This window comes from Natator depressus, chromosome 4, assembly GCF_965152275.1.
Source record: "Natator depressus isolate rNatDep1 chromosome 4, rNatDep2.hap1, whole genome shotgun sequence".
Taxonomy (NCBI): domain Eukaryota; kingdom Metazoa; phylum Chordata; order Testudines; family Cheloniidae; genus Natator; species Natator depressus.
Window position 1 is genome coordinate 80,339,229 of NC_134237.1, and position 23,106 is coordinate 80,362,334.

Genomic DNA, 23,106 nt, shown 5'->3' on the forward strand with positions numbered 1-23,106 from the left:
GAACCGCGGCCATGCCTGTGGAAGGTCAATATAAACACTGTCTTGCGGCCTGCCAGTGGATTACTCTGGCGGGCCGCAGGTTGCCCATCACTGCAGTAGGGCAACACTGTTACTCCACAAAGCTCTTATAGAATGGAATTTTGTTTCCATCAGATCATCATGAACTTGGTGTATATGCTTTTGGATAAGTATGATTTTTGTAGTTAGTAAAGGCCCAATCCTACAATGTGCGGAATGACCTGAACTCCCATTCAAGTCCGTGATTGAGCCTTCGGATTGAAAATATTTGTAATAGTTTAAATGTGGATACTACATATATTGTAAATGATTTAACTTAAAATACTGTTAGTAAAACACAGTAAAAAGAAGGTAAGTTGTTAGAGTGCAAAATGAAGGAGAAAGCAATGTAAATGACAAATTATTAATGAGAAAGCTGCTGTACCTTGAAAAAGAGACACAATTGTTTTCCATATGAAATATTACAAGCTTGACTGGAAGTTAGTTTTGAAGTCTGCTTTTTACCACTCTGGAGTCATTCCCTGGTTGTCTGTAAGAGTTTTTACTATACTACTACTCTGTATAAAATTCTTAACTAACCATTCCCCAGACATGAAAGAACATTGTAGTAGTGCTGCACTCAAATAGGAGGAGGAGTGCTTATGACCTGTACAGAGATTTGCTAATGAACCCAGGAAGGAGTCTATTCTGGTCCTCCTTGGCCAAAGGTTAGTGGTCTGGAATGAGTTTTCTTGGATTGGGGTTAAAAGTGAAAAAAATTGAAGAATATCTGCAAGACTTTCTGGGCATGAAGGACTGCAACAGAGTGTAAAATGTCTTGTACTGACTGCTTTAATTTTTCTTTCTTCAGATGATAGGGCTAGGTATCATAGGACCCAGTCCTGCAAAGAATTATGCAAGTGCTGAGCTTTAAGGACTTAAATAGTCCAATTGAACTCAGTGTGACTTTGTTAGTGCTTAAAATTAGCTGTTGTGTGTAAGTCTTTTCAGGATTGAGGCCCTGGTCAGGAGTAGATCAAGAGTCCGTTTTAAAGAGTAACTACAGTTATCAGCTTGTATTTATCAGCTGCAAATAGAGAGATTCTTTTTAAAGTGAGTCTGACCTGTAACACTTGTCTTTTGTATGTTCTGACAGACATCTGTAACAATCTGGGTTAGAAAAAGATTTTTAATACATAAATAGTAGGGCTGTCTATTAATTGCAGTTAATGCCTGCAATTAACTGAAAGCAAAATTAATGTGTTCATTTTTTTTAACGTGTTAATTGCATACCTGTGAGCGGGGTGGGAGGCATCAACCCGCGGGAGAAGGGGCTGAAGCCCCAGCCCGCAGCTCGGGAGGAGGCATTGTGGGGGTTGAAGCCCTAGCCTACAGCTCTGGAGGTGGAGCAGGGGCTGGAGCAGCCCCAGCCTGCAGCTTCCCAAGCGGCAGGGGGGCTGGAGCAGCTCCAGCCCGCAGCTTCCTGGGTGGAGGAGGGGGGGGGCTGGAGCCCTGCACCCCAAACCCTGAGAGCGACTGAAGCCCTGAGTCCCAAGAGTGGGTGAAGCCCCAAGCCCCATGCTCCAAGAGGGGTTGAAGCCCTGTAGCTCCCAGACCTGACCCTATATTTGAAAATATAGAAAATCCCAAAAATATTTAAATAATGGTATTCTAATATTGCTGAACAGTGTGATTAAAATGGCGATTAATCATGATTAATTTTTTAATCTCATGATTAATCACAATTAATTTTTTTAATTGCTTGACAGCCCTAATTAATAGTATTTTAATATAAGCTTCAAAATCTTTAGTTGCTGTTTAGATACCTTTTAAAATTTAATGTAGAAACAGTATGGAAATTGATAATGTTAATGCTTTAGCAAATATATTCAGTGCACATGCTGGCTCTGATTACCTCATTGAGGGATTTTCCCCAAGAGCTGTAGAAACTTGGCCCTGCAGTGTTTCCATTATATTGTCATCTGAGTACATCTGCAGAGGTGTATTAAACTGAGCATGTACAATCTTGACACCAGGAAGTTCCATTTCCAAGGGAATGTTAGGGGCCATCTTAGATGCAGCTTTCAAATCAGTAGGGCAAATAGTACTGAGAGTACTAACAGAAGAGGGGGTACTACGTCCACTGCCACCATCAATACCGGAAGGAGTACTGCCTCCACTGTGTTAATAGCCAGTTTACAGAAAGGTGTGCAACACATACCCGAAATAAAGACAAAATAAACAAGTGTAGAGATGTTAACATGACTGTAAAGAAAGAGATGAAATCTATCAAATATAGAAAAGCAAAAGTATGTTTAATCTAGTCAACTTTACTTCCTTAATTCCCTCCCCTCCCCCCCCCCCAACAACAACTGCAAACAAAACCCAAGACCAAGCAATTAAAAACTCTGAATCTGTGAAAGCCTGGTTTATAAATATATTTTTCCCTGTCACTGACAGTAAATATAACCTTCTGAAAGTTCAGAGTACTTGGAAAATAATATTACTTTGTACTTTTAACATTGTGCCTTTTTCAGAGGATTAATGAAGCCTCATCAGACCCCTCTGAACTAGGTAAGCATTATTCCAGCCTCACAATGGGAAGTGGAGGCATTGAGAGGTTAAGTGACTTGCCCAAGATCACACAGTCAATGATAGAGCCAGGAATTAGAACCCAAACTCTTCATTCCAGTCTGTGACCTAAATGCTACATTACATTTTCTCACTTGAAAGGGTTTTCTATAAAGAAAACTTAAAATAACACGTGACCTTTTAAGATTTTCCTTAATACTACACTGAAGTATTTATTACACCTTTAAAGTTATTTCAACAATAAAGTTATTACATATTTTTTCCATATATTTTGTTGAAAATTTCAAAAAAAGTTTAAAATGTTAAAAAAATAACTGGACATACTTTTGCCATTCTAAATTATAACAATTCCAAGCAGAATGTAAAATGGCCCTTCACAAAAACAGAATAGATTCTCAAATGATATGAAATGAAACTTGGTCACTGTTACTTTTGAATTTGACCTTATTTTTGATTTAGAATGAAAATAGGATGTTGGCTACAACTCCAGTTTTAGAAAAGCTGTAAAGCCGCTGGACATTAATATGGGCAAAACCTCTGGAAAATCATTAGCAGAGTAACGTAGTGAATGTTACATCAAAATGTTTCTTTTCAGTGTCACTGGTTTTACCATTCTTCCCATAGCACTTAGGGCCCTGTTCAGCCCTAATTTGACTCAGAGGGTTTCTTTTTCGAGGGGGCAATTTTTCCAGGAACAATGCATAACCCAGGCCTTCCACAGTCATCTGAGACCACTTCCTTATCACGGCCATAGTCACATATATATGGTAATCAAACTCTTGGGAAGGATTGTGATTCAATCTGCTTCCTTCGACCTACATGTTTGTGTACTGATAGGTTCTTTTCTGGCTGACTCCTGAATAAATCAGGGAGAATTTTATATTGCTCTCAGTTTGGAGATACAATACAGTGCCTGCCTGACAGCCACATTTCAGAACTCTGCAATGGAGAGGAAGAGGGACCACAATAACCCAAAATTAATGCTCCCTTTAGTTCTTAAGTGGAATTTGTACAGGACCACATTCTGAAAGTTTAAAGAGAGAAACATTCCTTACCACCAAAGGAAAATTAATTCCAAAAAAGACAGGCAAGTTCCCAAGTAAGTATGCTGTCCCAGCATGCCCCAGCCAAAAGCCCATAGAAGGGACCAGTCACAGATACACAAGCCAGTGCTTAGAAAAATCAGGGTCACACGTTAGAAGATTTGGATCCTGTGGCAGTGCAAGACTTGTTAATGATGAGTTTAAAAAAATGGAATATATTGAGAGAAGGCCAAAAGAAGCATAGCTATTGCTACCAGCAACAAGGAGAGGCAATGCTAAGTTAGTGTAAAGATTTCATACATCTGTTAATTAGTTTTGTCAGCATGAAGTCTATAATTGTGCCTAACATTTCATTTATTGGCCAAATCCTACAGTTCACACTTGGTCCTTATTTTGGCAGAAATCCTATTGAGAGAGGACTGTAGGAGTTGGCCTTATATCCTGAAGAGAGATTTACAACTGAGATGGTGTTATTACTGTATTTAATAAAGGATAATATGAATGTAACCTGTTTTGGGTTGTAATCCGCAACAGTTGCTTTAGGAACTTCCAACATCATAAATTAAAATTTCTCTTTTGGCAAACGTGACTTTAGGTACCAAATAAGCAGAATTTGCTTAATGTATATGTTCAGTCCAGAGGCTAAAAAACTAACTGGCAACCACTGCTGTTGCGACTACTTTGCAATTGCAAAGCACCATTCATCTGAGGCTAATAAATAATACTTGCAATTTGAAGTATACAGAACTTTCCATTGTTAAAGCACTTTACAAATATTAACTAATGAAGACCACAAAGCTTGATCACTTTTTTTATCAGATTAATTTTTGCATCTAATTTCCCATCTGCAATCCTGAAAAATGGTCATTTGTTTAAATATGTTCACTGAAAATGACAAGTATCTTTTACAAAGCATTGCTTGATTTAAAAAATGAATTTTCAGAACATACATTATGAAACAATCCTAAATATTCAAGATTATATAGAATGAGAGTGCTTACTATAAGAATAAATGCAAAAATATATGACCTCTTATAGACAGTCCCAACATTCAACTAAATGAGAAAAAGGTGATATTAATATAGTTGAACCTTGTAAATTCTCACTGTGATGGTCTACAAGTCCAAACATTGTCACAAAAAACAGTTTCACGCCACTTCTCTGCAAAGATTTAATAATGGTGTGCTATAGTGGGGTCACACGTAGATTGTGACCTGTCCTTTGTGCCAACACAAGGAAGTAAGGGGGCATCAGGTACACTCTGACTCCTCTGTGCCTGTGCTCTATACTGGCAGTTCTTGTGCATGGGAGGAGCAGGCCACATAGAGTAGAGCTACTGCATCCCCACTTCCTGCAGGTGAGTAGGAAAGGGTGGAATGGACAGGGAGTGGGTGGACTGCAGACTGCAGTTAAGCTGGCACATTGGGAAGCATACTCTACAACAGATCTAGATCTAGTGCAGTTTACTTCTTCTCAACAGCTGTAGGGAGACTGAGGGAGAGAGAGAGAGAGACTCCCTGTGCCAAAATCTCCCGTCTAGGGCACCCCAGAGGGCAGTGCAACAATGTGCTGTCCCTTGCAATGCACTAGATCATAATCTGATGACCTATCCCTAAAACACTAAACTTTTCATGGTATGGATCTTGTCATTTGTATGTGTCTGTGAGATGTGTAACAGCTGTAGAAATAATAACTAAGAATATACATAATTAAAACTAAACTTCATTTGTCAAAACAAATGAACAACACCCTTAATCTTTTTTATTGTACCAGTTCACTAACTGGACAGTTCACAAAATTTGATAATCTGCATGTGTCTGGCCATCATGAATAGGATGTCAATGAGGTTCATGCCAACTGCTTTGACTTCTCAGACTGCTGTATCAGACTTGAGTTGCTGGAATTATGACACAAATATTTTTTTACTTTGAAAATAAAGTACGGAACTGAAGCCACTGGTAGTTACAAAACCCCTGTACTGGAAGGCAGTGTCCATAGAAATTTGCCCACTCAAGCCTGTGAGGCCTCCTAGCCTATGTAGCCACAGAGGCTGCCTTTGATTCTAGAAGGATACTTTTCCTTCTGTTGTGATCAAGTAATATTGTTTCAGGCATTATAACACACAATTATGAGAGAGAGAGAGAGAGAGAGAGAGAGAGAGGTTAGATTTAAAAAATGGAGCTCATGTGCAAAAGCTCTTCCCTTTCTGATAGTTTTACAACTCTGTGGTGCTCAGATTTTTCTTTTATTTAGTTCCTCTGCAGATTGCATTGTGAATAGGTCAGCCTGCTGTAGAGTGATTAAGTGTGGCCTTTACAATCTACATGGTTCAGAGGATCCTGATTTGACAGTTTGGATTAAATTCTTAATTAGCAAGTTTACAAGTGATACATACGTATAGTGGGACTAGAGAATTTCACAGCTCCATAAACTTGTCAAGATCAGATTCTGATCTCAATTGCACTGATGTAAATGTGGACTAGGTGCACTGAGTTGAAGAACCTTCACTGGAGTTATTCCAGACTCTCACCAGTGTCACTGACCTTAGAATCTGGACTCTCTTCCTTTAGGAAATGGAAGCCTGAGCTCTGCAAAGCATGCATTTTATTTTTTAAAAGCTTTAAAATAAGCTTTAATCGCATAAAATAATTTTGAGTGCATTAATATCACATTTTCATATGAATTGTGAGTATGCATTAAAAAACCCATGCATCCAACACATCATACAGTTAGAGTTTATAACCTGCTTCGGCCTGAGACTATGAAAGGTTTGGGACGAATATTATGCTTGTGTTCAAAGTAGTTCGTATCCTGTAAAAAAAAAAAAAGGATTAAAATAACTTCCCTCAGTTGATGAATATTTATTATTGGGTAAAATTAGCGTACACAAAAGTTACAAATTGTTAAGAACCAGCTACTTTTATGTTGCATACTAGTGGTATTAAAACACACTTGCTGTTATAGTCAGAAACACAGAAGAGTAAAGGGTAGTGTAAGAGGGAAGGATGGTGTGTCGTATCGCAGCCAAACCCAGTGAAGGGGAATTTTTAACTATCTACATTATCGCTACTTTTATAGCTGAATGTTCACTCCTGGATGTTAAAAGGAAATTGCTTCATTTATCACCAGTTTTGAAAATATGACAGAAGTTTAGAGAATCAAAAAAGAAAAGTAAAACAACAAGAGCTGGACTTTTGAATGGACAACAAAACAGAGAGTGGTATTTCCACAAGAGACCATGTAATGTAAGTAAACACCAATACTTACTTTTGAGGTGAACTAGGAATTAGACCCCTCAGTTGTCCCTGAAGAGCGTCTTGAATATTGCCAGATGAATACAGCCCAATTGGAGAATTATAGGAGGAACTCACTACCTGTCTTTTGTCATCAATGTTTGCTGCTGCAACAAAAGGCTGGGCCCTTCTGTTATGAGCTGTACCAATAGGCTTGAATTCCTGTACGTAATAGGCAGACAAAATACACAAAGCTACAGTGCACACTGAAGCTAATAACAAGCAAAACTGACAACACTGGAATTTATTAATCTCATCTTTCTTTCTCCACTGGAACTTAAAGGCTTGATTAAGTAAACACATAGGTTACACAGACATTCTGTTTATCCATTAAACTTTCATGCGCGTGTAAGCCATGTACATTCAAATGTTATTTGTGTGCCTTGTGAAGACAAATAGAATGAGTGGTATGTTTGCAAATATACGTAAAAACTTCAATAATTTTGTAATTGGTATAAGGGTTTCATGTAATCATATACACTTTAAAAGTATTTTTCTTTTTTTTCACTGTTTGCTTTATGAATTTTGTCTATAGTCAGTTTAATTGTTTACCTTAATTGTTAGCTAGTCCCAGTCCTCTGTTGTTTGTGTGGGTTTGTTACACAGCAATAGGGGAGAGAAACACATTTTAAAATAGGGAAATGAGATTGTAAAGCCAAAAAATTTGGCAGGGGAGCATTGGTGAAGGCATAGCTCCTGAAATTATTTTTAACTGAAATAGACTAGATTTCATTCCTAGGGAAGAGGTCAATGTCAGAGCTTCTATTAGCCCTTAAAAAAGAAAAATCATAGATACATAGGCTGCCTACCAGAAGATGCAAACAGGAAAAAGCAGTTTTATTAAAAGAGAAAGTTAAGAAATAATGAACTGAAGAAAACTACAAGAACAGCACATAGGTAAGTCACCACAGAGAAGTTCATCTGCAGTTTTGTGTTGCTGTACGTTGTGAAGGGGATGCGATATAACAGTATATTAGTAATTAGATATTATCTTTTACTATCATTGAGGATCATTTCTAATTTATGTAATGTATTTGATTCACAATATTGGAAATTGATTCAATTCCATCATATACATTTAGGTCACAATAAGCAAATATTAAAAACCCCTAAAAATGGTCATTTCATCTCATTTTTAATTGTTGTTGACAAATGAGGACATGTGACATCATAATAGCATCTTCACAATGTTACAATGGTCAAAAGTATATTTGCATTGTTGCAATTAGTTAGACTTAAATTCCCTTTTCTAGGAAAATCATAAGGTGCACAAAATGTCAACGACAAAACATACAGCAGTCAAAACAGTCCAGCTCTTGTGTTTATTATACTTAAAACTAGGAAAGTTGTTCCTTTACACCAGAAATTTAGTAAGATCCAAGAGCATTCAAAGTCAAAACAGGAATAAGAAGGAATTACAATATTTAATTATGTTGTTATAGCTAACAGATGACCTTCTAATCAGTACAGGGCTAAGTCATTTTCATGACTATGTTCATGCCAGAAACAGAGGGAAGGTGGCTCAAGCAGTTTACATGTATCAACAGTGTACATGGAATGAGTTCAGGACTGGGGCCACATATTAATTAATAATGATATATTATTATTCATGTTGTATACTTTCATAAAAAGTACATTATTGTTTATGTTTTGGAGGTGTCCTAACACTGAAAGACCTTTAGTTTAACTCATAGCACAATGTTGGGAGATATAAATTGGTGTTAAATGAAGGTGTGTGAAGGGCAGGGACTCATATTTTGGCATAATTATCATGCTTTAAAACTTGATTGCAATTACTAATACATTCTGATCATGTATAATATAGTGATTATTGGATTCTTTTTCTGGTTTTGTTTAGATTTCTACCCTTAGCTATATAATAATAAAATTAACCCTGTAGGGAAAGTATAACATCTTTGCTATTCAAAAATCAGATCACACTGAGCACCATATTTAAAACGACAGGAAATCCATAAGGTAAGGCAGAAGTAAAATATAATTAAAAAAAACTACTATAAGAAAAACGGTCACTTTAGCTGAGGTTAAAAAAGGCAAAAGGAGAAAGAAAAATATATGATCTACAGCACTGTTTCACACTGCTAATAGAACATAAAAGAACAAACCAAAAGAGGTGTTTATTATTAAAGCAACATGCATTAGCCGTTTTAGGCAGACTTATTTTCTTTGACTGTTTAAACTAGTCGAAATCCTTATGTTATAAATTGCTTTCTTACATAACCCCATGTTCGGCTATGTTACTAATACTAATAAAATGGTCTATTATTTCACAATATTTATCCATCATATTATATCATATTTCAATAGAAATGAAAAAGCTGGCTATTTTCTATCAGAATCAACCAAGCTGGCCATCAGGAATGGCTCTCAAGCAGCATTTCCTATTGTTAAGTAGTATTTCTGCCATAGGCTTCACTGCTGGCCCTTGCCCACAGTTTTTCCTGGGGTAGGAGGAGGAAGAACTGTGGGCAGTAAGTCCTTGTCCAGCTGGCTAAAAGAAACAAGGTAGTTCCCCTTCAAGGGCTCCCTCTGCAACTAGTAGCAGAGGTGGAAGAAGGGGGAATGTCTACCTGCACAGAGTGGGATGAAGCAGGAAACAGCTGAAAGAGGTTGGGGAGAGGCATTGGCCTTCCAGCTGATCAAAAGGGGGTTGGTGTTTATACCTTGTGCAGTCTCAATAAAGCCCTCTTTCACCTTGATTGGACTTGCAACACCCACCCTCCCACCCATAGAATCTGAAAAAGGACTGGGTTCCTTCATGATCCACTGTGGGCATCACACTAGCCCTTTTTCCTTGGAGGCTTTTCCCTCGCCACCAGATTGGCTGATGTGGGGAAGGTTTTTTTCACCTTTTCCACAGCAAGTTTGGGATTGGGCAGGGTGAGGCAGTGGGGTTAGGTTATAAAGTCATAACTCAGTAAGTAGAACTCGTGGCAGATGTCCAGTGCAGTTACTCATTATGGAAGGGATATGGTTATAAGATAAAATTGATTATAATAGGATGTAAAAGAAAGCATTCTTCAGGGAGCTGAGGAAGGGGGTGTGTGTGTGTTCAGGACTCCTATGTCTCGTATAGCAGGGAGCCAAACTCACCTCTGGGTGGTGCGGTCCGGTGAGTGATTATGTGAAAATGATTAAGGGAAGACGGATGACTTGCACTGTAAAATATATGGCCGGGTATTCCCAGATATTTTAGGTGAATAAAGTTGTGGCCTAATTACACCACATCCATTGCCTCCTGTGTTTCTTTCGGTTGTGGCTGAACTGTGTGTGTGCGTGTGTGTGTGATGGGGCAGTATTCAGTGCTTATGAATCTTCTAAACTCCGTGAGACTGCTTAGCCTATTTCTTTCTTATGCTAAAGGTTCTTAGTTGAAGTTCCATAATTGGAACTAGGTGAATTATTTTTAATTTTTATATGGCCTCCTGTGAGCTTCTGGAGAATGGCTGTGCACCTGCTGAAATTTAAATTAAACTGAACTCTCTGCTAGCATGCTGGAGCAGGGAATCACTTATAATGTGTTATTGTAATTTTATAACTCTCAAACAGAAGTAATACATTTCTCAGAGTCATTGATTGTCATGTAGATTTTTCTTGGGCATGCGTGAATCTTCATCTATATTATTGTTTAATGTTCAGTTTTTAAAAACACTAATATTCTTGATTTTTTTTAATGTTTATGATACTTTACTTACTGTAGTAAACATTAGCTTTATATTAACAGAGGTTTCTGTCTGGCAGAGAGTCAAAAACTGTGGCTGGATTTTGAAAAAGATCCTGTGTTTACCACAACTATGACCTTTGGAATAAGTTCAAGAGAGACTTAATAACAGGAAATGCTTTTTATAGAACGTGACGGTTTCCCGCTTTTGCAGACCACCTCATGGATGGACAATCTTTTTAATGTAGTGGCGTTTGAGTTAAAAGGAAAATACAATGCTTTGGGATTTTTTCGCTAATCTTGGCCTTTATTTAATTCAGGCATTGTGTCCATCTTTCTCTCAGTTTTCAACAACCTTTAACCTATGTGACTTAAACCAACATTTATTATAGATGCACTATAATTCACCAGCTCAGGCTAAGGAACATTAAGAAATTTTGCCACTGTATTGCTTTTAGTAGCAGAATATATATGGCAGGCTTCAGGTGTTGTGTCTAAATATGCAGTAAAATAAATCTCCTTTAATTTAAAGTTTCACCTATTTCAGAAACAGAATTAATAATGTCATTTTTGTGCAGAGTAGATCAGTATGATGGATGCTCTAGAACAATGGTGGGCAACCTGCCGGCCGCAAGTTGTGTACCACTGCTCTAGAATGATTGTACTTGATTTAAAATATAAATACTCCCTTAAATGGTTCATCATATTTGCTTACAAGCTCAACTACTACTCTGAGGACCTATCTGTTGCTGACTATATATAAACTTTTATTATTTCACTTTTAAAGGAAGAAGTAGACATGCAAATGAATGTTGACTGTTTAGTATAGCACTGTGGTTTTCAAACTTTTTTCATTTGTGGACCCCTTAATAATTTCGAATGGAGGTGCAGACCCCTTTGGAAATACTAGATATAGTCTGAGGACCCCTAGGGGTACACGGACCACAGGTTGAAAACCACTGTTCTATGGTAATGACAACATTTCGTGGACCCCTTAGACATAGTCCGCGCAGCCATAGTGATCCATGGACCACAGGTTGAAAACCACTGCTATAGCAGAAGCAGTTTTTCTGATGACAGTAATGGAGATAGCTTTTCAATAACTTGTTGCCAAATAGTACTTAACTGTTCAACTACATTATATGTTTTTAAAAAATTGTCTCCTTTAGGCATAGAATTATAATGGTATAAGCTTATTGTCACTCAGATTTTTTTTTCTACAGCTTTTTCCATTTGGAGGAAACCCTAACATTAGAAAAGCCTTTTCTTCTGCGTGTGTCCTAGATACCCCACAAAACTATGCATTTGAAATAGTTGTATCGTTTCTTGATGTCCTGTATCAGACTGCTAAAATTACAACACTATTTTTGCTAAAATACATTGTACTAGTTAATACAAAGGTTTGTAGAATATTTAGGAAAAATAGGTAGAATTGGAACATTGAGATTATATTCATGTTTAAAAGCCTGTCAGAGCAGGATTGAATCACTTATTTCATGGAATTCACTGGGATGGAGTCTGTTCCTAAATGTATTGTAGAACAGAGAGTCATGGTAATCCATCATGGAATAATATATTTAAATATTTGTTTTGATGCTGTCCTGCCAGCACAATAATAATCTTTTTCCAGCTAAGATTGAAATTATAATATGTATGTATTAAGGTTAGAGAATATATGGCAAATGGAACAAAGCACTACGAACCACGTTCTGAAATCTATCCCCTACAGCAGGGGCGGACAAACTTTTTGGCCTGAGGGCCACATGGGATTTCCAAAATTGTATGGAGGGCCGGTTGGGGGAGGCTGTGCCTCCCCAAACAGCCAGGCATGGCCTGACCCCCATCCAACCCCCCCTCTTCCCTGTCCCCTGATGGCCCCCCTGGGTCTCCTGCCCCATACACCACTCCCTGTCCCCTGACCATCCCCGGACCCCCCACCCCTGACTGCCCCCTGCCATCCCATGCAACCCCTCCTCTCATTCCTGACTGCCCCCCCGGGACCCCTGCCCCCATTCAACCCCCCTGTTCCCCGCCCCACCCCCTATCCACACCCCTGCCCCCTGACCGCCCCCTCAAACTTCCCTGCCTTCTATCCAACCCACCCTGCTCCCTGCCCCCTTACCGCTCTGCCTGGAGCACTGATGGCTGGCAGCACTACAGCCGAGCCACCTGGCTGGAGCCAGCCACGCACTGCGCAGCTCAGAGCACCAGGTCAGGCCGGGCTCTGCAGCTGCGCTGCCCCAGGAGCTCGCAGCCCCCCCCGCCCAGAGCATTGCGCCGGCAGCGCAGTGAGCTGAGGCTGCGGGGGAGGGGCTGGGGGCTAGTCTCCTGGGCCAGGAGCTCAGGAGCTGGGCAGGAGGGTCCCAAGGGCCGTAGTTTGCCCACCTGTGCCCTACAGCCTCTAGAGCTGCAGTTAAAGTGGCTAGTTGTAGACTGATCAGTGTGGAGCTGGACATCCCTCCCACATGCAGATCTGTACAAGGACATCTATGTAAGTTCTAGGCAGGTGAGAATTCAAACAGATTTCATTTGCCTTGTTCAAGTGCAGGGACAAGGATTTTACCTTTCTTAGCTATAGATAGAATGCTCCAGTTTATGACTAATCCATCTGAATAGTTTAGTCTTCCACAAATTCAGAATTTGCAATTTTCTGAGGCTCTGTGGCTTTGTGTGGTGCCACAATTGTTAATTGAAATAAAGAGACTCAAACTTACCGGACCACCCTGTTCAACTGACTGTCACATCACAAAGACTACTATGGTATTATAACTGAATAATTTTGATATTTTACCTTTAGTCCCATTTGAAGAAATTAAAAATATGATGGATGAAATATCAAAAAGAGATACAGCAATTTAAACAACATTAGTATCAAAGGAGATATTTTCTTTCCATAATAAAACTATAGTGAAGTGTAAAGTTTTCAGAGAATGTTTGAGGCACTCTGCAGTTTTTCCACAAGAGAATTTTAGGTTTCATTTAAATGTAAATGTGAAATTTAAAATGTCAATCATTTAAAATTATGTCCATGTATTTAATATATTTTATGATTTATATCAAGTTAAGTAGACAGTGGAGGAAATGTGCTATAAAGAATTATAATGACAATGAATGAGACAATTTAGAATGTGAAAAGCTATATTGAAGTGTGTTGGTGACTTATAAAACTTCATACCTGTGGATCAGCTTCCAAATTTATTTTAAAGGGATGTGCTTTGCCATCTTCTGAAACTTGTGGAGACCATAATCTACTTTCTGCCCTGTTAATAAGAGAAAAAATCCCTCCCATAAACATGGCATATATACATGAAATATATACACTGCAAACTTAAAATCTGAAGTTTGTTCAAAAATCCTTTTGAATGTTTTAACATATAAAATTCTTGTAATGACATGGACAGAATCTTATGTGATGTTTTTGTGTATTTGCTAGTCAGAAAACATACATAGTAAGTTATACATGAAGATACATTGTACTAAAGATTATGTATGGCTCTATAATAGTCTCTTCTTGAGTTCAGGTTTCAGAGGGGTAGCCGTGTTAGTCTGTATCAGCAAAAACAACAAGGAGTCTTTGTGGCACCGTAGAAACTAACAAATTTATTTGGGCACAAGCTTTCGTGGGCTATAACCCACTTCATTGGATGCATGGAGTGGAAAATACAGTAAGCAGGTATAAATATATAGCACATGAAAAGATGGGAGTTGCCTTACCAAGTGAGTAAGGCAACTCTCATCTTAGCAGTGACCCCCCACTTGGTAAGGCAACTCCCATCTTTTCATGTGCTGTATATTTATACCTGCTTACTGTATTTTCCATTCCATGAATCCGATGAAGTGGGTTATAGCCCATGAAAGCTCATGCCCAAATACATTTGTTAGTCTCTAAGGCGCCACAAGGACTCCTCGTTGTTTTTGCTGAGTTCAGTGATATCAGGAGCAGGCCCTCTGTACCTTTCACCTGAGATTCTCAAAGCATTTCACAAACATGAATTAAGCAAGCCTGAAAAACAACCATGTGAAGTTATTACTATTTCAATCTTTTCAATTGGGAAAATGCAGAGACTTATGACCTGTTTTTCAAAATTAGGTAAGTGCAATTGACATATGTAAAAAGCATAATTTAAGCATGATTTGTTACAGTTGTGTATGCATACTGGGTAACTGCAAATGATCCTTTGCGTCCCATTTGGCATGCATAATAGTAGTAATTATGTGTGTAAATTTAGAATTTTTACATGCTGAATTACACATACCTTAGTCTGAAAATCAGGCCCTAACACTGACGTACATCAAGTCAGTGAGAGAGCCTTAAATAAAATGTAGATTCTCTGACCCCCAAACCTGTGCTGTAAGCCACTAGACAGCGTTCTCTCCAGTAAACATGTTTCTTGACGTGAAAAGGAGAACTGCAGTAATATGGTCAGCATATTTTAAAAGTTATCTCTGTGGCAATTTAATGACTGAGTTAAATTTTCATCTGTGGCGCATATATTTAAAACACTGGTAAATTGGGGACTGAGTTTACAGCTGCCCCATGCACAGAATTTTAGTAGAAATTTTTTGAGAACTACAGCTGCAGATTTAGGCCCAGAAAACATAATTTTATGAAGCACCTTGCACTCTTGTGATCCCAAAGCATTGCATAAAGCAATGAGTCATTTGTTGTTATGCTATCTGCTTAATTTAGACCTTGATTCAGGAAAACACTTACGCATTCACTTAACTTATAAATATGTACTTAAGTTCATGTTGACCTCAAACTTTAAAGGTAAACACATGCTTAAATGCCACCCTCAGTAGAGATGCTTTCCTGAATTGAGGCTTTAAGCCATGATCCTGCAACTGATTTTGCATGTGTTTAACTTTACTACCAACTGTAGTCCCATTGATGTGAATGGTACTACTCATGTTAGTAACGTTAAGTATGTGCATAGGTGTTTGCAGAATTGGGGCCCTAAATTGTAATGGCCTGATCCTGTGAGATGCTGTTCCCATTGACAAAGAGATGGTCAGCATCGTGCAAATTGAACCTCTGGTCTCCCGTATGTCTATAAAGTTCCATTCGCATAAGTGGTGCTACAAAAATAATACTGATAGTGCAGGATTTATAGACATGATCCAAAACCCATTTAAGTCAATGGACAGCAAGGGTAAAAACCCTTATGAATTCAGAAGTATCATACACAGAATCTTAGATGCTGGAATCTGTTAAGAAATGGAATACTATCAATGAGATTATTCCTTATTCTTTTTGAAAGGATCCATGGAATATGTAATGTCTACTTAGACAGTCATCAGATCAGAGGAAAAAAGACCTCAGTTTCTTAATGTCTCCTCCGAAAGTAAATATGATGTTGTGATCCATACATATAATGAAATACCTCTCAATTTTGAGACAAAGTTGATGTGATGCTGCTTTAATTCTCTCCTGTGCATCGTTATGAGTCATGTTCTCTGTACCATAGCCATCAATAGCTAGAATGACATCACCAGGACTTAAATTGGCTGCTGAAGCCTTGCTTCCTGGAGTAATCTAAAAGATATAAGAAAAAAACTATTATTTTTTACTATTTTTTTTAAATTAAAGCACATCTGTGAATCTCTCTAAATAACAGTAATCGTAATTTTCACTTTTTGAATACTCTGTGTTTTTTCCAATATTTTACCAGGTTTGAGACGAAAATGTAATGTAATCCCAATCTTAAAAACAAAAATTACAGCAGGAATATCTATGCTTTCTCGAAAACAAGCAAAAAAATTGAGAGTGCACACTTTGTCTCTAATTTTTCACTTCTCCTAATTAATTCTACCTGTTGTCTTTACAGCTAAGCTGTCACCTCTTAGTTTTGAAAAGAAAATAAGAAAATTTGGTTTTTTTAATACACATTTCCTAAAAGATCCAGCTCCATGAAGAAACGCTTTCAGGTTTTATCTATTTTCCTCTGCATCCCCTTTGTTTTTCCTTTATTTTTTGTATGTAGCTGTTAAATTTTTCTTTGCTTTTTACAATACTTTTTCTATGTAAAATGGTTTAAATATTTCTTAAACTAATAAAATATAAATCCAGACAGAATATTTGCATATTTTCAAATAGGAAAGGCTGGCAACTATAATTATGACCTAAAAAGGACCTCCCTCACTAATTCTGGATGTCATCCTTGCTTGTGAACATGAGATTTTACACACTTCTAAATTGACGCTACATTTCTATACAGGCCCTCTAATTTACAAGAAAAATATTATGGTGACATTTAAAATCCAACCAGATAAGCCATTTTACACCACACCAGCATTTAATCTCAACAGATTTGTTAATTCACAGTCTTTAAGGACTAGATTGTACCTTTTAGACACTGACCATCATTGAGGTTGAAGCAGAGCTACCCCTCTATCCTTACCAAAAGATCATTCTCAACTGCTGGGTAAGAGAAAAAACAGCTTTTAATAGGAGAAGAGACTTAGGAGTTTGTTCCTCCTGTTGGCCCTAATCAACCCGAGCGGCTAGTCAAAGTTTGGGTCCCTTGGGATGTTCCAGTTGGAAGTAGAAATTGATGGAGTCTGGTATTTTCTTTCATGCAATCTTTTTAATTTACAAGGAATGTATAAAATCCTGTCTCTCTCAATGCAGAAGGAACCAAGAACAAACGGAGCATTTCTTAGGTTACAGCCCCCAAGCCTCGTTAGCCAAAAACAGACCCAAAAGCTCTCTCTCTAGTTTTTTTCCAGGATCACATTGGGTACATCTACCCTGAAAACAAACACACAAACAATGATGGCAGCGAGTCTCAGAGCCTGGATCAACTAACTCAGGCTCATGCTGCAGGGCTAAAAATAGCTCTGAAGATGTTCCTGCTCAGACTGGAGCCTGGGCTCTGATACCCTCCACCCTCATTGGGTTTCAGAGCCCAGGCTCTAGCCTGAGCAAGAATGTCGCACTCCTATTTTTAGCTCGGTAGTGCGAGCCCAAGTCAGTTGCCCTGGGTTCTGAGACTTGCTGCTGCAGTCTAGACATGCCTATTGTGTTTACAGATTCCTGGTCAGCTTTCTTGCCCCTCCTCCTCTCTCCCTTGTTGTCTGGTTTCAGTTTCTATGTATTTTCACAGCCTTACACACACCTGGTCACAATACCCAGTTGAACCCTTCACCCACATAGTGCTAGTTTCTGGGCAGACTCTCTTAGGCTTTATTTTAGTTGTGGCCCCTTAATTGTCTTTTACACTATCTTAATGGAGGACTTGTTCATACATCAGTTTGAATGAAATTTTAATTCAGCCCATAATAAGGTTTCACCTACAATAATACCTCCCACTCACCTCAGCTTTGCCTGTCACCCCAATGAGGCCTAAAATAATGACACCCAATAACCTAAACGGAAAGAAATAATTTAACATATTACTACTGATACAAGCTTAACTATTTACATTTCTACAGTGTCTTTCTGTCAGGATAGTTTCACATCACCTTTCAGTCAGCCCCTGAGGAATGCCTATCGTTTCTGCTGAACTTGTTGGCTGAAGCAGACCCTTTTATCTGAATGGGGAATCCATCTCTGTAACAACTTTTCTAGCCTCAACTTCCACAGCTACATTCTCAGATGGGGCGGGGGGGGGGGAGAGGAGGGAGGTGGTCAGGCAGGCAAGCTGAAATTCTGTCCGTCAAACTGTAAGAACTAGCCTCTGTGTCCAATATGAAAGGGGATTTGAAACATGGATAGGCCAAGAGAGGAACAGTCACAAAAGCCTTTTTCAGCATGCTGATCACTTTCCATTTTTTTCTATTTGCTGCTTGTCAGAAATGTTCAGCAAACGAGCTGGGATCAGGTTTTATTTCAGGTCCACAAGAGTTTTAGCAGCTAAGATTACCCTGAGACCCTGGGTCTCAAAACAGATTTCAGCCACTCTCCATCTTTCCTTTGTTGGAAAGCTACCAATGCATGTAGCTGTTATAATGCTCCCCGGGGCAGGACAATTTTTCCACTGCAAACCAATTACCTACAAATGATTTATCCCACCCGGGCCATATCTTTACAGGGAATTTCACAGACTGAATTTGTAAGACACCTTTCCTGACATGGATTACACAGTTATTAGCCAAGTACCAGAGGGGTAGCTGTGTTAATCTGTATCCACAGAAACAATGAGGAGTCCGGTGGCACCTTAAAGACAAACAGATTTATTTGGGCATAAACTTTTGTGGGCAAAAAACCCACTTCTTCAGATGCATTGAGTGAAAATTACAGATACAGGCATAAATATATTGGCACATGAAGAGAGGGGAGTTACCTTACAAGTGGAGAACCAGTGTTGACAAGGCCAATTCAGTCAGGGTGGATGTGGTCCACTCCCAATAATTGATGAGGAGGTGTCAATACCAAGAGAGGGAAAATTGCTTTTGTAGTGAGCCAGCCACTCCCAGCCCCTATTCAAGCCCAAATTAATGGTGTCAAGTTTGCAAATGAATTGTAGCTCTGCAGTTTCTCTTTGAAGTCTGTTTTTGAAGTTTTTTTTGTTGAAGAATGGCTACTTTTAAATCTGTTATTGACTGTCCTGGGAGATTGAAGTGTTCTTCTAGTGGCTTTTGTATGTTACCATTCCTGATGTCTGATTTGTGTCCATTTATCCTTTTACGAGAGACTGTCCAGTTTGGCCAACGTACATGGCAGAGGGGCATTGCTGGCACATGATGGCATATATCACATTAGTAGATGTGCAGGTGAATGAGCCCCTGATGGCGTGGCTGATGGTGTTGCGAGAGTAGATATGGGGACAGAGTAGGCAATGGGATTTGTTACAGGGATTGGTTCCTGGGTTAATGTTTCTGTGGTGTTAGTAGCCATACGCCCATTACTGTTGTTAACTGCCAAGATCTAAACAAAATCTGTGGAGTTGATCCTTGTATCTCCCCTAACCTTTGCCCCTTTAGGTTGGTGTTCCTTCATTTCCTGAACTGGGAAAGAGGCTTTCACTAGACACTTACAAGAGTCTCTCTTGACCTGTCTTACATTGATAACAATCCTTTCTGTGGCCAGTTTTGTCACAGTACCAACATTTAACTGAACTGTTTCCTTTAATGTTTGCATTATTGCCATTTTCCCGGTTTTACACACCAAATTTATCAGTTTATCTTCTTATTCAATAAGGTCTTGAACCAGATTATAATCTCTTCTTTCATCATACATATGGAACCACAGAGCTGTATTTACAGGGCTCATGGTGATCAGCTTCCATCTTCTACACTAGCAGCTACATTCTTTTCTGGACATTGTTACAAGAAAAGATTCAAGTTCTGTGGAAAATTGGATTCCTTTTGCTGATTTTGATCGGCAAATCCAAGTCCAGCTGAGTATTTATAAATTGATCCATTGCTAGTTTAGCGTTGAGAGTCTTCATGGTATCTGGCGATGCTAGGAACATAAGTCTTTGCAGGTTCTCTGCCAGCTGAGGTGGGATTTCTTCTTTCCTTCTACTTCTAGCTCTTGCCTCTTAGCTTTACCTTGGCCAGATCAGATTGATGGCTAGCTCCAAACTGTGTGTCAAGGGCTTTTACCAGGTCTGGCTAACTCAGTCTCTTTTTCTGTAGGTAAGTTCTGTAGCACAATCAGAGCTGGGCCACCCAAGTTGGCTGATAGTAACCCCCATTTCTGTCCCTCCTCCCAGCCATTCATTTGAGCTGTAATGTTGAACTGAGCCAAATGAGCGTCCCAGCAGAGATGATTCATGCTTGCTGATAGTGGGGGGGAGCCAGCTTCAGCAGTGTTACTGTGCATGCTCAGTCCAAGTGAGCATGTTCTGTATAAGCCAACCAGCCAATCTGGGGGGTCACGTGACGCCGCATGCCCTTCCATGCATCACCTCTGCCAGGAAGTTTTTTCATTATTTGAGCTGGGACAAACTGACTTGTCCCCTCTGAGTCTCTGTGGGTTACAAATGGGGCAGAAAATTGTTGTAAATATCTGGTATTACCCTAGTTCTCTGGCTGGCTCAGTTCCTCATCCAGACAGCTACCTTCCACTGTGATCTGTGACCGTTTGATTTCCTTCTGGACCTGAATTTTCAACTCAAGTCCCCGCTGCAACTCATCTCAGCAAGTTCCAAACTGGCCAAAGCCTGTTTGGTTTCCACTGCTTCATGGAAAAACTTTAGTCAGATTGTTGTTCACCTCATCAATCTGCTTTTACCATTCTAGCCCGGGTGTGTTGCCACTGGGTTTCCCAGTCTGTCCAAGTGTTTTTTAGTTGCAGCTCCATACAACAAACTCATCTCAACCTGCAAGTTCTCTCTGAGCCCTTTCTGGGAAACCTCCTGCTCTTGTTTTAGATCTTGTTTTAGGTCTTGTCTTTAATTCCTTTTGCGAAGTCTCCAGCTCCTATTTGAGGTCTTGTTTTAAATCCTGCTGGCCATTTTTTATTTCTGCAAGAACCTCCATTATTTGTTGCATTTTGGTTCAACAGGAATACCACTAGCTCACAGTCTCTCTACTTGGAAACTGGATCCCACTGCTGACTCCAGTGTTACCCCTTTTTGGCCTGAGCTGCTTGCTAAAATACAGTGTCTAGTAGGTTGCTCCAGTTGGGAGTAGAAATTGGTAAAGTTGGGTATTTTTTTATGCAATTTTGTTTATTTACAAATAATGTAAAAAGTCTTGTGACTGTGAATGCAGAAGGAATCAAGAACAAAAAAAGCAGTTTCTTACCTTACTGCCTCTTCAGTCAACACAAGATCCAAAAGATCTCTTTAGTTTTTTCCATGATCACATGTGCTTACAGGCTCCTACTTGGGTTTCTCCCTATTCTCCCCCCATTCCCAGTTCATGTCTGTTCTCAGTTTCTGTGTGTTTTTACACTGCCATGCACATGTTTGAATGTGACCCCTCTGCCCACATGATGCTAGTTTCTGGGCAGACTGTATTAGGCTTTGTTTTCAGTGTGGTCCCTTGGCTGTCTCTTACAACTACCTTAAATGGAGGATTTGTTCATACATCAGTTTGAACTAGATTTCACCCAACTCATAACATTCCCAATAGTATTTTGGCATGGTTTCTTTCATGGTAAAGGAAACATGCTTTAAAACCTGTGGTAGCCAATCAAGTATTCCTCTAGTGACTAAAAGCAACTGTTCTCTGCAAAGATACAGAGACATTGTTCCAACCTGAGAACACAGTGTTTTCTAGAAATTCTGTTAGGGTGACACAGGGTCATGCTTAACTACCACAATTTAGCCCTGTGTTAGAAAACAGGACTCTCCAATCTGTTAAATATACCAGATGCACACAACTACATCTGTACTACAATCTGGTAGATAGTACTACCTGTGTAGCAAACAATGCTGATTTTCATTGTATGTAAACACACAAATATTGACTGAAAGCCATCGTTGTAAGCTGTCTACTGTACTGCATTTCTACAAGAACCAATAGTTCCAAGTATCAGAGATAACAGGTCCAAAAGTAAGGGAAAGTTGTGCAATATTTGTGCCATAAATCTTCTAATCACCAAAAGAGAGTTAGTCAGTCTTCATCCTCCCATGTCCAAGAAATGGGGTAAGAAATACTTCAAGAACACTGTTTTCTCCAGCTTTAAGTTTACACAGGGTTTTCTATGGAACATCTCTGTCAAATTTTCCTACCATGCAGTTGAAAACCACCTTTCTATCAGGTAACACTTCACTCTACCTAATATCTGTTAGAAAGGTAATTTCTCAGGGGCATATTTAAATTTGAGACAGCATTTAAACTTGCCCACATTAAAAGCATCCATTTATTATATATTTGTACAGCACCTAATACAAAGGGGTCTAACTTGGTTGTGGCCTATGGGCACTACCACAGTATGAATAATAATAATAATAAAATAAATGAATAAGTACCAAAGTGGTTCTAGTTTCTCACCCCAATAAGAGCTTTAAATTTAAGCTTTAAATAAATAAATGAAAGAAAGTGCTCCTGATTCAGTACATTTGAAAATGTCTCCTTACAAAATGCACCATCAGCTGTTTTCAGGTTTAACACTATTTACAGCCAGCCCTGTAAATGAGTTAAACTGATAGGTCTATAAAGGTTGTTAATACATTTGTCTTGGGGTGGGGCATGATTGTGATAGAGTGATCACAGATTCTTAAATCTGTGGAAAGGACAAGAGCAAAGGCCTAGATTCTGAAAGGTTTTCAAATCAGTAGGAGTTAGGCACCTTATACCTTTGAGAATCTGGGCCAAAGTTCTTGCAAATATGAGGGGAGCAAAATATCTGACAAAACTGTCATAACAAAACTTTGTACTCTTTTACTAGCCGAAAGTTTTAAATTTCGTGCACAATAGCACACTTTTAAGCAGATTCCAGTGTTTCCTTTCCCCTTGATATGGTAGAATCCCACCTGGCTGAACAGCCAGTGCTCTACAGGGATTCTTGCTCTCTGCAGATCAGATCATTAGTTCTCGGGAGGTCTTGTGGAAAGGAGAAGCTTCAGATTAATCTCCTCCCACTGAGGCTCAGAAGTAGCTGCTG

At 39.1% G+C, this 23,106-nt stretch overlaps 1 protein-coding gene and 1 long non-coding RNA gene across 5 annotated transcripts in view; one reads left to right on the plus strand and one right to left on the minus strand.

Annotated features, from left to right (window-relative positions):
* The window catches only part of LOC141986611 (uncharacterized), a 91,073-nt gene that overhangs the window by 33,020 nt on the left and 34,947 nt on the right, over positions 1-23,106 (plus strand). The gene's annotated exons all lie outside the window — the stretch shown is intronic.
* Positions 1-23,106, minus strand: part of PDLIM3 (PDZ and LIM domain 3) — a 39,612-nt gene that overhangs the window by 8,480 nt on the left and 8,026 nt on the right. The window contains exons 2-5 of one of the 3 annotated variants that reach the window (XM_074951287.1): positions 15,989-16,140; positions 13,780-13,864; positions 6,376-6,443; positions 1,913-2,176 (exon numbers count right to left, since the gene is read on the minus strand). In XM_074951287.1, coding sequence (XP_074807388.1) covers positions 1,913-2,176; positions 6,376-6,443; positions 13,780-13,864; positions 15,989-16,140 — 569 coding nt within the window. Of the gene's footprint in view, positions 1-1,912; positions 2,177-6,375; positions 6,444-6,899; positions 7,088-13,779; positions 13,865-15,988; positions 16,141-23,106 lie in introns of all 3 variants that reach the window. The other 2 variants (XM_074951286.1, XM_074951285.1) reach the window with 2 other exon arrangements.